Source organism: Oncorhynchus kisutch, linkage group LG22, assembly GCF_002021735.2.
Source record: "Oncorhynchus kisutch isolate 150728-3 linkage group LG22, Okis_V2, whole genome shotgun sequence".
Lineage (NCBI taxonomy): Eukaryota > Metazoa > Chordata > Actinopteri > Salmoniformes > Salmonidae > Oncorhynchus > Oncorhynchus kisutch.
The window spans coordinates 6068918-6084765 of NC_034195.2; the positions used below are offsets into that span (position 1 = coordinate 6068918).

The 15848-nt window shown below is 43.3% G+C and overlaps 1 protein-coding gene across 9 annotated transcripts in view; it reads right to left on the reverse strand.

Annotated features, from left to right (window-relative positions):
- myo9ab (myosin IXAb) overlaps positions 1 to 15848 on the reverse strand; it is a 232133-nt gene that overhangs the window by 57575 nt on the left and 158710 nt on the right. For all 9 annotated transcript variants that reach the window (XM_031801497.1, XM_031801503.1, XM_031801502.1 and 6 more), the window contains 2 exons: positions 14505 to 14639; positions 5614 to 5735 (listed from right to left, as the gene is read on the reverse strand). In XM_031801497.1, the coding sequence (XP_031657357.1) occupies positions 5614 to 5735; positions 14505 to 14639 (257 nt within the window). The remainder of the gene's footprint in view (positions 1 to 5613; positions 5736 to 14504; positions 14640 to 15848) is intronic.

Genomic DNA, 15848 nt, shown 5'->3' on the forward strand with positions numbered 1-15848 from the left:
AAGTGAAAATAGTTTTAGATGCCACAAGAGGTATCGGATCCGGCCATAAAGGCTCCGGAGCAACAGTCCAAAAACGGAGAGGTGCCAGACCTGTTCCAGCTCAAATGAAATCCACCCATTTGAAGGTGTTGTAAGTATTTGGACAAATACACTTATACAGTGCATTTGGAAAGTATTCAGACCCATTGACTTTTTGTTATGTTACAGCCTTGTTCTAAAATGTATTCAAATTTGTTGGAGCACCTTTGGCAGCGATTACAGCCTTGAGTCTTCTTGGGTATGACATTATAAGCTTGGCAGACCTGTATTTGGGGGAGATTCTCCCGTTCTTCTCTGCAGATCCTCTCAAGCTCTGTCAGGTTGGATGGGGAGCGTCGCTGCACAGCTATTTTCAGGTCTTCCCAGAGATGTTCGATCAAGTTCAAGTCCAGCCTCTAGCTGGGCCACTCAAGGACATTCAGAGACTTGTCCCGAAGCCACTTCCGCCTGAGGTTCTAAACGCTCTGGAGCAGATTTTCATTAAGGAACTCTATCTTTTGCTCTGTTCATCTTTCCCTCGATCCTGACTAGTCTACCAGTACCTGCCGCTGAAAAATATCCCCACAGCATGATGCTGCCACCACAATGCTTCACCGTAGGGATAGTGCCAGGTTTCCTCCAGACGTGCTGCTTGGCGTTCAGGCCAAAGAGTTCAATTTTGGTTTCCTCAGACCAGCGAATCTTGTTTCTCATGGCCTGAGAGTCCTTTAGGGCGGTCGTGTGCCTTTTACTGAGGAGTGGCTTTGTCTGGCCACTCTACCATAAAGGCCTGATTGGTGGAGTGTTGTAGAGATGGTTGTCCTTCTGGAATGTTCTCACATCTTCACAGAGGAACTCTGGAGCTCTGTCAGGGTGACCATCGGGTTCTTGGTCAACTCCCAGACCAAGGCCCTTCTCCCTCGATTGCTCAGTTTGCCCGGGCGACCAGCTCTAGGAAGAGTCTTGGTGGTTCCAAACTTCTTCCATTTAAGAATGATGGAGGCCAATGCTGCAGAAATGTTTTGGTACCCTTCCCCAGATCTGTGCCTCGACACAATCATGTCTCGGAGCTCTAAGGACAGTTCCTTCGACCTCCTGACAAGCACTGTCATCTATGGGACTTTATATAGACAGGTGTGTGCCTTTCCAAATAATGTCCAATCAATCAAATTTACCACAGATGGACTCCAATCAAGTTGTAGAAACATCTCAAGGATGATCAATGGAAACAGGATGCACCTGAGCTCAATTTCGAGTCTCATAGCAATGGGTCTGAATACTTATCTAAATACGGTATTTCTGTTTTTTATTTTTTAAATAAATTTGCAAAAAAAATCTAAAACCTGTTTTCACTTTGCCCTTATGGGATAACATGTGGAAAAAGTGAAAGGGTCTGAATACTAGTGAAATGCACTGTATGTGTATTAAAGTAGTCAAAAGTGTAGTATTTGCTGCCATATTCCTAGCATGCAATGACTACAACAAGCTTGTGACGCTACCAACTTGTTGAATGCATTTGCAGTTTGTTTTGTGTTTCAGATTATGTTGTGCCCCCCAAAAAATGAATGGTAAAAAAAAAAGTTTCACTTTTATTATAAATAAGAACAAAATGTTTCTGAACACTTTTAGATTAATGTGGATACCACCATGATAACAGATAATCATGAATGAATCGTGAATAATGATGAGTGAGAAAGTTAGAGGCATAAATATCATACACCCCCCCCCAAAAAAATACTAACCTCCCCTATCATTGGTAATGGTGAGAAGTTAGCATGTCTTGGGGGTATGACCTTTGTGTGTGATCTTTCCAAATACTTATGACACCTTAAAAATGAGGGGACTAGATACAGTACATAAAGTGCTTTCATTTCTAAACAGTAAAACAAATATGTATGAAAATACCCTCAAATAAAAAAGGTGACATTCTGTTCTGTCGCCTCATATGAAACATTTGAACTCGAAAGCAAATTAACGGTTTTAGCTTTACTATCCAAATAAATATGTTGGGAACTGTATACCAAAAATTATAAGCCTATGGTACAAAGGTGAACTACACTGCTCAAAAAAATAAAGGGAACACTTAAACAACACAATGTAACTCCAAGTCAATCACACTTCTGTGATATCAAACTGTCCACTTAGGAAGCAACACTGATTGACAATAAATTTCACATGCTGTTGTGCAAATGGAATAGACAACAGGTGGAATTTATAGGCAATTCGCAAGACACCTACAATAAAGGAGTGGTTCTGCAGGTGATAACCACAGACCACTTCTCAGTTCCTATGCTTCCTGCTGGCTGATGTTTTGGTCACTTTTGAATGCTGGCGGTGCTTTCACTCTAGTGGTAGCATGAGACGGAGTCTACAACCCACACAAGTGGCTCAGGTAGTGCAGCTCATCCAGAATGGATTATCATTGCGAGCTGTGGCAAGAAGGTTTGCTGTGTCTGTCAGCGTAGTGTCCAGAGCATGTAGGCACTACCAGGAGACAGGCCAGTACATCAGGAGACGTGGAGGAGGCCGTAGGAGGGCAACAACCCAGCAGCAGGACCACTACCTCTGCCTTTGCGCATGGATTAGCAGAGGGAGCACTGCCAGAGCCCTGCAAAATGACCTCCAGCAGGCCACAAAGGTGCATGTGTCTGCTGAAACGGTCAGAAACAGTCTCCATGAGGGTGGTATGAGGGCCCGACGTCCACAGGTGGGGGTTGTGCTTATAGCCCAACACCATGCAGGACGATTGGCATTTGCCAGAGAACACCAAGATTGGCAAATCCGCCACTGGCGCCCTGTGCTCTTCACAGATGAAAGCAGGTTCACACTGAGCACGTGACAGACGTGACAGTCTAGAGACGCCATGGAGAACGTTCTGCTGCCTGCAACATCCTCCAGCATGACCGGTTTGGCGGTGGGTCAGTCATGGTGTGGGGTGGAATTTCTTTGGGAGGCCGCACAGCCCTCCATGTGCTCGCCAGAGGTAGCCTGACTGCCATTAGGTACCGAGATGAGATCCTCAGACCCCTTGTGAGACCATATGCTGGTGCGGTTGGCCCTGGGTTCCTCCTAATGCAAGACAATGCTAGACCTCATGTGGCTGGAGTGTGTCAGCAGTTCCTGCAAGAGGAAGGAATTGATGCCATGGACTGGCCCGCCTGTTCCCCAGACCTGAATCCAATTGAGCACATCTGGGACATCATGTCTTGCTCCATCCACCAACGGCACTGTCCAGGAGTTGGCGGATGCTTTAGTCCAGGTCTGGGAGGAGATCCCTCAGGAGACCATCCGCCACCTCATCAGGAGCATGCCCAGGTGTTGTAGGGAGGTCATACAGGCACGTGGAGGCCACACACACTACACACTACTGAGCCTCATTTTGACTTGTTTTAAGGACATTACATCAAAGTTGGATAAGCCTGTAGTGTGGTTTTCCACTTTAATTTTGACTGTGACTCCATGGGTTGATACATTTGATTTCCATTGATAATTTTTGTGTGATTTTGTTGTCAGCACATTCAACTATGTAAAGAAAAAAGTATTTAATAAGAACATTTCATTCATTCAGATCTAGGATGTGTTATTTTAGTGTTCCCTTTATTTTTTTGAGCACTGTATATCGGGGTAAATTGGTGTCAGCTTTTTCTATCATACACATTGTCGCAAACTTTCGCCCTTTAGCTAAAGCTATGGGACTCCTCTGCTCTGTACAAAGTAGCGCGCTTCCTTATTAAAGTAAACTACACACCATACACTAAAACATGCCTCGGAGGCTATGACACATCCTGGCTCCCCTTGGGGTCAGAGAACATGTCACTGGCCCGTTATAAATGGACTAACCTGTAGTAGGGCCCCTGGAAGCAAATGCTATCCTTGCGAGAGTCTGATTGCTTCAGCTAGCTTGCGGTCTCTTAACTATAAATTCTGAAATCTTAAGTGGGTTCTGGGCTGCTTCATAATGATTACCATCGCGTTCCTCCGTATGATGAAATAAATCACGTGAGGGGCCCGGGAGGGAGGCCTTTAAGAGGGGGAAAAAGATCCCTCTTTGACCTTGTGGCTCTGGGAAAGCAGTCCCCACACTCATTCATCCACTTGTTATTACATCCAGATGAGTGTTCAGAGCTAAGTGGTTAGAAGCGCTAATAGCTAGCTTAGCATGGCTAATACAGTCATGGTGGTCCTGTGTGTTTTTGTGTGCATGGCTGACTTTAATTTATGTGGGATTGAGATGGTATTATGAAGTGGCCTGTCTGAGAGGCTTTTAAAAAGGGTGAGCGAAAGCGTGCATGTGTCCCAAAAAGGCAAAGGTATGAATGCGTATCATTTTTATGTGCTTAAGTTAGCCTGGCTAAAGCTGTAATCAATCAAGCATTTCGCTAGTAATGAAGAGAGCCTGTTGTATTACTCATCTCGTCTGTAATCTGCAGGACGACTAAGTAGGGAGACTAAGGTCACTATAAATGTGTAGGTCCATCAATGTAAACAACTTGGTTTTATATTGGCTTTGTTCTAACGACGTTTGACATACAGTCAGGTCAAAAATTATTGACAATAAACGACTGTATAAAATAAATAATACAAACACTGAGCTATACTGTATGCAATTTCTTTTTTTTTAATTATATAATTTTATACTACTGTAATACATTTCCTCAGGAAAATAGAGTAATACAAAACAAATATAGGGGTAAAAATGATCCATTTTTGCACAATTTTTATTTGTCTTATTTTTTTCTTAACTCTGCATAATTGGGAAGGGCTCATAAGCAAGCACAGTAAAGTCTACAACCCGCTGTATTCGGTACATGTGACAAATAACATTGGATTTGATTTCAATACTCCAGCACCCTCCCCTTGCGGGGATAATGACACAGCCTATTTTCGCAAACATTTTATGAGATTGTAGAAGACTTTGGGAGGCATCTTAAGCTATCCCTCCATACAGAATCTTTCCAGATCCTTGATATCATTTGTCTGCGCCTATGGAGTGCCCCCTTCAATTCAAACTGCAGGTGTCATCCAAAAACAGATGTTACGGGGATATTTTGCTTTCACTGGTCCTGGGGGCCCTTGGTAAAGTTCATAATGCTGTTGACCTTACCAAGTGCCAGGACATTTTAGCCAACAACCTGGTTGCCTCTGCCAGGAGGCTGAAACTGGGCCACTAGTGGATCTTCCAGCAAGACAATAACACCAAGCACACATCACAAATCCACAAAGAAATGGTTCATTGACCACAAAATCATCATTCTGCAGAGGCCATCTCAGTCTCTGGACACGGAACCCCATTGGAACCCGTAGTTTGAATTGAAAAGGGAAGTCCATAAGAGCAAACAAAATATATAAAACCAGCACCATCTGTATAAAACCAGCACCATCTTCTGGGCCCTGCCTAATCCTTCCCAACTACTATGTTCTTAGGAGCTTGAGGACACTCAAGAACAAACCCTTTTTACAGGTTTTGGAAAGAAAGTACACATCTTAATGTGACATTGCAGGAAACTGCCCTGAGGTATTGCTTTAACTAGGACAGAGGTGTATAAAAAAAAGGATGGTGAAAAGAGAGCGGCTTTGACGTGACAGCTCACGTACTTGCACTCTTCGTCCAGCAGGTGGAGCAACGCAGTGGGCTTCTTGCTGATGAGGTTGATGCAGCCGGTGTTGTCGATGTAGTCGATGTTGTGCCAGCTGATGCCCTCTGCCCTGTACTCCTCCTGAGGGGGGGGGGGGGGAGGGGGAGGGGGGGGGGGGGAGACAACAGTGATGTGGTGTCAGAAATAGTGCCCACGGTAAAAGTTGTTCACAAATCATCCAATACGTAACATTTCACCTTTGGGACTCAATACATTTTATTCAATTCATGTGAGTGTTAAGTCAAAAGTCTGGGGAATGCAGCAGAGAAACAACATGTTTGAAAAGCACATTCATCACACTTGTTATGGTAAATTCTGATAACTTTAAAGGGATACTTTGGGATTTTGACAATGAGGCCCTTTATCTACTTCCCCAGAGTCAGATAAACTCGTGAATACAATTTTTAAGTCTCTGCGTGCAGTTGGAAGGAAGTTGCTAACCAGCGCTAGCGCAATTGCTAACAAGCGTTAGCACAACGACTGGAAGGCCGTATGCTAGGCTAACATATGGAATAGTTTTAAGATGGTCATACCATGGATCATTTAGCTATTAGATTTTTTATTTTAGGACCACTTTAGGTATACATTTTTTTAATAAAACGATTATTCGATAAAATAGAGTTTGGTCTTTACTACTAGCCCATAAAAACGCATTGAACCACACATTTGTGGTTCATAATAAATGGCAAAAAAAAAAATATTCCTTATGATTAATTTTTTGACTAAGCTTTTGAAGTATCTGTCTAAGGAAATATTTTAGTTTTTTTGGACACATTTTGTTGGCACAAAACTACCTCCAACCCTTCGTTTGTATGGGTTACCCTCAGATGAGTGCCGATTGGATGATACAGACATTTTCGGAAGACAGATTTTCATCTCATGGTCCGACAAACACTGTTGCAGCCCGGCCACCTTCCACCGCAGATGCGGCAGGCTGGCATAGACTGATGCGGTGGATTGCCCAAACCTGATATCTCTAGCTTAAACTGATGGATTTTGATAGCCGATTTTTGTATTATGTTACTTAGATTGACGCATGGGTGCGTCAATAGACACAGAAAGCATAAGAAAGCACAGAAAGCATAAGCCACATTGAAACAGACCAGACGTTAACTATACAATGAAGGTCTCCAGTGTGTCCACGTGTGAACAGCCCCCCCCCCCCCAAAAAAAAAGATGAGGGCGAGATTTTTTACAGTGTAACGTCACGAAGAAAGTCTGGAAAAACACCAGTTTATGACACCTGGAACCCAGTGGAGTTGGGGGGGATATAAACAGGTTTAGGGGTGCAGGTCACGTTTGTTAGCTGGGTGTTCTAAGCCCCTCGAGCTCTCCGACTACTGTAGTATGACCCAGAAGCCCTGTGGGAGTCATCGTGTGCGTCTTTGGGTCAGACACCATCACAACAACAGAGGACCAGGAAGTGGAACTAGCCGGGACACCCATCGCCGCGGCTAGCAGGGCTAGCTGGCTAGTGTGGCCAGCTGAAGCAGGGTCATGCTTTCATGTGTGCGACTTGACATGACTACCCCTCCTTTTCTCTCTTGCGGTCTAAACCCTATGTGGCAAGCACACAAAGGAAAGCCTTCTTAACATGCAGTAGTTAGAGAAAAGAGGTTGTGGAAAAGGAAAAAGGAACCAGAAATGACAAATTAGTCATTAGTGTGCGTTTTAGAGGAAATATGCCTTTCTATTCCTCAGTGGCAGCTAGAGGCAAACTATACCCGTGAAATTGTACATACAACTTACTCACATCATGAAGCATTACGATACCGTCTCATTATGACAGTGCTCCGGTGTTAATCTATCACAAAAGACAAAAAGTTCAAAATACAATTTTATTTTTTAGAATTTTCAAAGAAATTCCAACCTGGGACATGACAAATCTGAACTAAACACAGGGCAAAGCAATCAAGGCCTAAACCTTCCTGTATTACAGAGGGGAACATAAGTTCTATGTGCAACAGAGCTTTTCAGGGGTTATGGCCGTATCATCTATTACTGCAGTTTGTGCTCTCTTCCTGTGCTCCGTCTCTCTCCCCCTCTCGGTCACTTGCTCTCTCTCTTTCTCTCACTCTCTCCTCTTTTTCACTGCTCTCTCTCTCTCTGCATCCTATGCTGTATTGTACTTGGCAGGCTGCCCCAGTGTTAACGGCCCAGGGCCGTAGGGGACAGAAGCAGGCGCTCTCTTGTTACTATAAAATGAAAGGGTGGTTTATTGAAGTGTAGGGAGGAACACTGGGTCTGTAGAGTGAGTTGGGGAGCAAGTTATGGTGATTCTTAAACCTTTAGAAGCAGCTACAGTATAGATACAGCATTGTGAATCATGGAGCATCTCTGTATAGCCTGATCCCAGATTTGTTAGCACAGTCTTGCCAATGGGAGTTGGAAAGAGGCAACGTAGGATGAATAGATCTGGGATCAGGCTATCGCTGTTAGTGAGGGTAGTTAACTTTCTCTGTACTCATGCTGTAGAGCAGAGAGGTCTGAAGGAGTCAGAGGATTGGGACTTAAGACGGGTCCACATGACTCACGGTGATGACGTACTCAAGACGTGAGCTGAACTCGCTGACCGGAAATAGTAGCTACGGGGTTGGAATAAGGCGGTACCGGTAAAGCTAATCAAATCCTATCAAAATGATGGCCATTTTACATTTCATTGAGTTTACAGACTTATGTGGGCGGGTGATGCATTATGAATGCACTGACATTCCATTCACCCAAGTATTCATAGAAAAGGCAGGATCGAATCGCCCTCTGATTTCAAACACAGATACCAGAGCACAGATGTTTTCTTGAAGTTGGCGAGAAGTCTCTATATCTCAGGAGAGTGCGTACATGTGATACACTGTTTGCATAGAGGCTGTGGTCAAGTGCTTTTCAGCTCGGATAAGTCTGTAAATCATTTTCATACGGAGCGTAAATTAAGGAGCAATTGGCATGGCGGTGTAAACATTGGAGTCGGGGCCTTGTGGGTAATACTATTTGGTGGGGTCCTATTTGCTTTGGCCACTTCAAATGTAAACCCTCAAATACTCGCTGCTGATAAGAGTAACTGATTGGTTGGAGAGGTGAGAGAGGCCCCAGTGTGGGGGAAGAGGACTATGACTCATTTTTGCATGTCATCACCCTAACAATTCAAGATTTGGGGAGGATAAACTGGATAGCTGATCCTAGATTTAGCGCAAGCAAGGGGGAGTAGAATAAATTGACCCTACACACTAATCTGAGGTCATTTTTTGCATTTCATCAGGATCTTATCAGATTAGGATTTGGAGCAAGGGACCCAGAGCAAGGGAGGGGGATTAGAAGTGTGTTGTATTTTTCGTAATTCAAACGTCAGAGGGAGGGAGGGGACATGACCACACCACTATTCACAAACACAAATCATTCAGAATCTGGCAACCCCTTACACAAGGCCTGGTACTCAATTTAACCTCCACAGTTTCTCTCGTAAAATGAACTCACATATGAAAAACCAATAACTACGCCGGGCCAAACTTGTGGGTGACCTTATAATAAACTTGAACCCCTTAAAGCAACATTAGGGGTGATGTTTTTGGGGTAAATGCTTTAGTGGCAGTTTCCTACTTACTAGTTAGCCATCACAAGGACCAGGTCCCGATCATGTGTCTGAATGTTATGGCGAAATGTAGATTTCCGCCTAAATAGACATACCCAAAAGTTATTATTTTCATGAGATAGCCATAAACAATAACGAGTAGCGCGGCACTGTTCTAGAAAGGTCTGGAACTCACCTTTTCTGATAAAGATAGTTATACATTGCTGAGGTGTACTCACTTTTGAGGACAAAAGCACAAGGAAATAATACAAATATTATGAAACTATAAACAACTTTTTTTCTATTAAACACAAGTGGGGGTAATAGGGCTTGAAGTACCTGAAATGATTTCTAAATATAGCAACAATCAAATTACAAATAACTTATTATAAGATTTCACCTTTCTTATAAACTGTTAGACAAACATGATCACATTTAAAGTGACAGTACAAATTTGGCCGCATTTCATAGAACTGCCAACAGAGCATTTTCTGCCAAGCCTCCTCTGAGCGATGCAGACATCCCATTAGAATGCTTGCAGAGTCATTACAACTTCCGCTTTACACACAAAAGTGACTCCGTCCCTCTGTGACCAAGAGAAAGTGGCCGTGTTTCAATTTCTACTAAATTGATTTTCTAATTATTCACAATGAGAGCGCCAAATCTGGCTGAAAATAATCACAGCGAGACAAAACCACGATCGATCACATTGCTGAACTGTCCCCTTTCATGTGGATTATGTGTGTGTGTTGTTTCTGTTATCACAGGTGCACTTCGGTGCAGCTGTGACAACCTCTGCAAATCTGTGCACACCACCAATAATCTTTGATTTGATATGCCGTCTCCCGGGCTGGGCTCTGTCGATTCTTTGTCCAGGTAGGCCAGAAAATGCGATGTCTTTGCTTTGCTGACAGGGTGGTAGCGGGAAGCAGGCAGATGGGGCTTTCCAGTACTGGTCCCTGCGACGTTCACAGAGCGTTTGGTACACCAGTCGGAACCGGTCCAGAACTGCTCAAAGTCCCCTTAACATCAAAGAGGTTTAAGAACCAAAAGTGAGGTATGATGATAAAATCTACAGTATAGGCCTAACAGAAAAACACTGACTTCATAAGAATTACTAAAGGCTTGGTTGGTTTTAGCTACTGTTATGTTTGACAGGGCCTTACACAACAATGTTTTCCATGACAAATTTTGTTTCACACCCGAAGTCATATTAATCAACACTGTACACGCTGCATTTGTTCAGAAAATCATTTTTGTATTATTTCACTTCATATCAAATGTTCCATTTTATGATAAAAGAGCAATTACTGCATTTCAAAAGTTGCTGTGAAAGTTGCCCTAAACTGGGCTAAAAACACTCCGTTGGTGTGTGTGTGTGTGCACGTGTGTTCCCAGCCCACAGAGTAGAGGTGACAGAAACAGATGACATATAACCACCAGCTGGCATTGTGAGCATCATTGTGAGTGAAGGGACATTAGCCCACACGTTTAAAAAAAAAAAACGGCTCTTTTTTCCCCTCCTTCTCCTCCAGCTGGCAGCGGATGGGCCCGCCCGCCGACCTGCCACAGCCAATCGGGGACCGGAGAGAGGGAGACGAGCGGTGACAGCCATCGTGACACCGTGTCGGTCCGTCTGTCTGATCACAGCGTACATCTATCCAGCAGCAGTTTTAGGAGTTCACCATGAGAATGAGAGAACTACGGTGGTCGACAGAGTAGACGACCTAACACGCAGTGCACACCACATCCACTGCAGTGGTATTGCATGTGTATCAGAGATGTGTTGACTGCAGAACGAGGGCGCAGGGTATGTCATTGTGTTAAGGACAACTGAAGTGTTGCTCATCACTTTCTCATCATGATAGACAGAGAGAGACAGACAGAGAATTACTGTGTTAATGAAAACTCAAGTGTCTCAGCCTCATCATGACAGCTCATCACACAGCCTAGGTCCTCCAGACCTAACTTACTCACGGGTGACATGCTAAATGCTAATCAAAGTACACTGTGGACGTGCAGTTGGGGCTGCGGCAGTCACGGAATTTTGTCAGCCGGGTGATTGTCAAGTAAATAACGGTCGGTCTCGAGGTAATCGACCGTGAATGAACATAAATGCATTTAGCATCTCCTGGCTTCCACACACAGCCTACAAGTCATCGATGCAGACCTTTGGAAGGTCTTCATTTTAAAAAGTCGAATAAATCCATGTAATACAGCCTACAACTTCACAATAAATCCAGTATTTATTTTAGGCAGGTCTAAAGAAAATGTAGTCTATTTCAGAAGAACAGAATAGTATACTCAGAGTTGTCCTGATGTTACGCCCTGATAGAGACATACCCCAAGCGACTTACAGCTGTAATCGCAGCAAAAGGTGGCGCTACAAAGTATTAACTTAAGGGGGCTGAATAATTTTGCACGCCCAATTTTTCAGTTTTTTATTTGTTAAAAAAGTTAGAAATATTCCAATAAATGTCGTTCCACTTCATGATTGTGTCCCACTTGTTGTTGATTCTTTACAAAAAAAATACAGTTTTATATCTTTATGTTTGAAGCCTGAAATGTGGCAAAAGGTCGCAAAGTTCAAGGGGGCCGAATACTTTCGCAAGGCACTGTATAGGCCTATGGGCTAGGCCACATGAGGTGTGCGACTATGATTCGAAAAAGTCAACAACAAAAAAAGGCATTGTTTCTTGCCTTACGCTGGGCATCCTTCACAAGTGATAATATATCATTCACAAGTGATAAGCAATGTGCTTAATATTAGGAGAGTTGAGAAATAAATATGGTAGGCCTAGCCTATAGAAAGCTGATGGGATCCTCCTCTTTTTAATAGAGGCCATCACTCTGATTTTATAGAAATGTTGGGCAACATGAAGTGTTTGATTATATTTTTTATTACATTTGCTTTGATGTCAGAGTGATTAGAGGGACAATAGAGTGCTGAGCACCAGGCAGTTAACAAGTTTGGTAGCCTACTAATGACCATCAGCAGCATTAGAGCTTGGAGATGCCTAATTACCGTGACTAAACAGTCAAGTGGAATTTGACTGCCTTCATGACGCCAATGTGGGGGTAATACGGTCACCGCAACAGCCCTACATGCAGTGTAGCGATGGTTGAAACAGAACAGAGAGATTCAACCACACATACATTATTCTACACTTAGACAAAGAGGGAAAGACCTAAGGTAAAATAATGATTACCTGATTAGATATGAAAACGACACTCAGACAATTACAGACAAAATCAATTGATCAATTGACAGAAGAGTGGATCTAAAAGGTCCTGCTTTAGCACAACCACTTAGCAGCTGTGTGTGTGTGTGTGTGTCCTTTCTGCCCTGCTATTTCACTGTAATGGCAGTGTCTTAGTAGATACGTGCACTAGTGCAAGTGGTGAGTCATGGAGTGGTAACAGTACTGACACAGGTTCTGACGCAAATGACCGGTCACAGCAATGACAAGCAGCAGCTAAAGGACTCAGGCCTTGAAAGAGAGATTTCTATCTCAATGGGACCAGGGCCTGTATCCACAAAGCGTCTCAGAGTAGGAGTGCTGATCTATGATCAGTTTTGACTTTTAGATCATAATAAATTATATTATATGGAAAGATCCTAGATCAGCACTACAACTCAGATGTTTTGTGGATACGGGCACTGGTTAAATAAAGAATAAATAAATTAAAACATGCACCATAGAATTAATGCTAGGCTGGATGAACTATACTTCCTGGTACAGATAAAAAATAATACAAAAAATGAATTGGATGTTCTAAGTACACAATAATGCTTAAACCACATCAGGAAAAAATGTTGAGTGTAGTTACCTTTTAATTCCAGTGCGCACCAGCAAGAGACCATTCTTTGGTCAGCGGGGTTTCTGTAGCGCACATGTGATCATAGAGTTTGCAAAACAAAAGGCCACTGGATTGATGCAAATAATCATGATATAATCCAGGTAGGCATAGTTTACCTCGTAAAATAACATTTCATGTAGAAGGTTTTTGGGATCATCTCAACAAGAAGGTTATCGTTAGCATCAGCGCTAACGGCTGCACAAAGGGTAGACATACACGCGCGTCACAGACACGGCCATTTGTTTAATGTCTCATGATAAACTGTCTCATGCTCAAATGAATACGTTCTCTAATAAGTTCAATCAATTTAGTCGATTTCCTACCAAGTATATTTTTGCATATGGTTGATGTAGTTTAAGTGCCATAAGCAAATTAACAAACTCAAAAGTCCACGAAAAAAAACGTACAGTCTGCATAAGAAATGTTAAACACACAGAACTTGAGTAAGAAACGTACTACACTCAAAAGTTCTCCTAGTATGCCATTAGCAAATGAACAAACAAAGTCCTCACAACCCAGGCACTGGGGCGCTAGCCTAAAATAGGCTAAATGGGACATAAACCAAAACAATAAACACCATGCAGACAAAACATGAATAGAACAAGCCTATCTCCAGGTCATTATAAGTGGTAAACACAGACAGAGGGGAGACAGGCAGCATTACTCGAGTCGGTAGCCAAGAGGGCCAAAACATCCTCATCAAAACCAAATCAAAACACCCCGCCTGGAAACCTCGAGTGCGTAAATTCCAGACCTCGTAAACCATGCTTTCACTGCATTCCTTCCGACGATGAAGAAATAGCCCTTTTTCACAACACTATTCATTCTACGTGGTTTTCATCTACGGTTTCAATCTGAAGCGATAAAAAGCCCTATCATTTTTGGAGAAGTCATCTATAAACATAATGTTGTGGAATGTGGAGTAGATTCAATGCAGTGAGACGAACACACACCCACTCTGAAGCTCAGACATACATATATGCACACACACACAGTATGACGCTAACACACACAACGGCCGGGTGTGAGCGATTGTGTGCCCAGCGAATAAGACCAAGGTGAGGGTACTATAGAAAGAAAATGACAACACACCTCACTATAACCATTGTGGAACTTGTAAACAGGCAGACCAGTCACTGCTTTCAGGTTAAGTGTTCACACATCTCAACTAAAGAGCCATAATGGACACTCGCATTCAAGTCAACATTCCATGATGGGTAGACTCGCAGCTTCTATTTCTACAGTCACAGCATTGGATTGAATAGGAAACTTTATTGTCCACAAAACACTGTAGTCCAAACAACAGGTCAAACTTGTATGACTGAATGCGCTTTATTCTGTTGTTGACCTGAAGTGTGGTCCATAAGCACTGACACACACACACACACACACACACACACACACCACACACCACACACAGACCTTACTTGTTCTAGCTTAAAGATGTGCTGGTTAAAGTAGTGTTGGAGCCTCTCGTTGGCAAAGTTGATGCAGAACTGCTCAAAGCTGTTGTTCTCGTAGTCTTCAAAGCCAAAGATGTCCAGCACTCCAATTGAAAGAATCTGCAGTGAAAGAGAGAGTTCACTTTAATTTGGCATCGATCAAATATTAAACATTTTAATACATAATACTCTATCTAGAAAACATGACAATGAGCTCTTGATGAACCTTCCATCAAAACCTACATAGCCCTAACATAATGGAATAACGGGGCATCATATGTCACTGTCTATGCCATCCTGCTCTCTCTATGCAGGCCTCATGAAAAGTGTACAATTTGTAAGGCCCAATAAAGACAGGGGAATGACAAATTGTGAGTGACAGATGGATGTTCAACTCCAATATCTTACGTCTCAAGAGTGTAGCGGTCTGGCTGAGCACATCAGAAAGCACTGTGGGTCAGAAGAGGGCTAAGGGACACAACAGTGCCTCTAACATTGCCCCAAACCACAGCTGTCTAAATCTACCCTCATCTGCTCTCACACACGCGCACACACGTGCACACACACGCACACACACACACACACACACACACACACACACACACACACACACACACACACACACACACACACACACACACACACACACACACACGTCTGTTGAGCACCACCAAAACAAGCAGAAGAGGCCATCGTGCCATCTGCCTCAATTTTCTAGTCACACATGTGTACACAAACACACGCACACATTTGGGAGGAGAGATGCAAATGTGATCTAATCCTTTCCATGCCCACTGGGCAAAGCCAGTCAGCTGCCACGGTGACCCCTCCCCCACCCACACGCAGCAAAAATGATACACACCAAAAGTACACACCAAACTGAGACAGAGAGAAACATATTCAGTACAGATAACGGAAACAAAGAAACAGAGAGAGAGAGAGAGAGACCTTTAAATAGAGCCACAGACCAAAAGAAAGAGTTCAACAGAGCTAGACATGAGGTTAGGTTTAGAAAAGAAAAGGTCTGTTAGCGTAACGTCTGTTAGCATGCCAGCTAACAATCTCCTCTGGTTTTTCTACACTCCGAGCCCTGCTGGAACACACAGCCTACGCAAACTTCACCACAGTGCAAAAACGTGACGAATTCTACTGGCCTGTGATGAAATGATGTGTGTGTGAGTGAGCCAGTGACACACAGACAGACAGAGAGAGAGACCGAGAGAGCGAGAGAGCGAATGTATTATTTTATTTCACCTTTATTTAACCAGGTAGGCTAGTTGAGAACAAGTTCTCATTTGCAACTGCATCCTGGCCAAGATAAAGCATAGC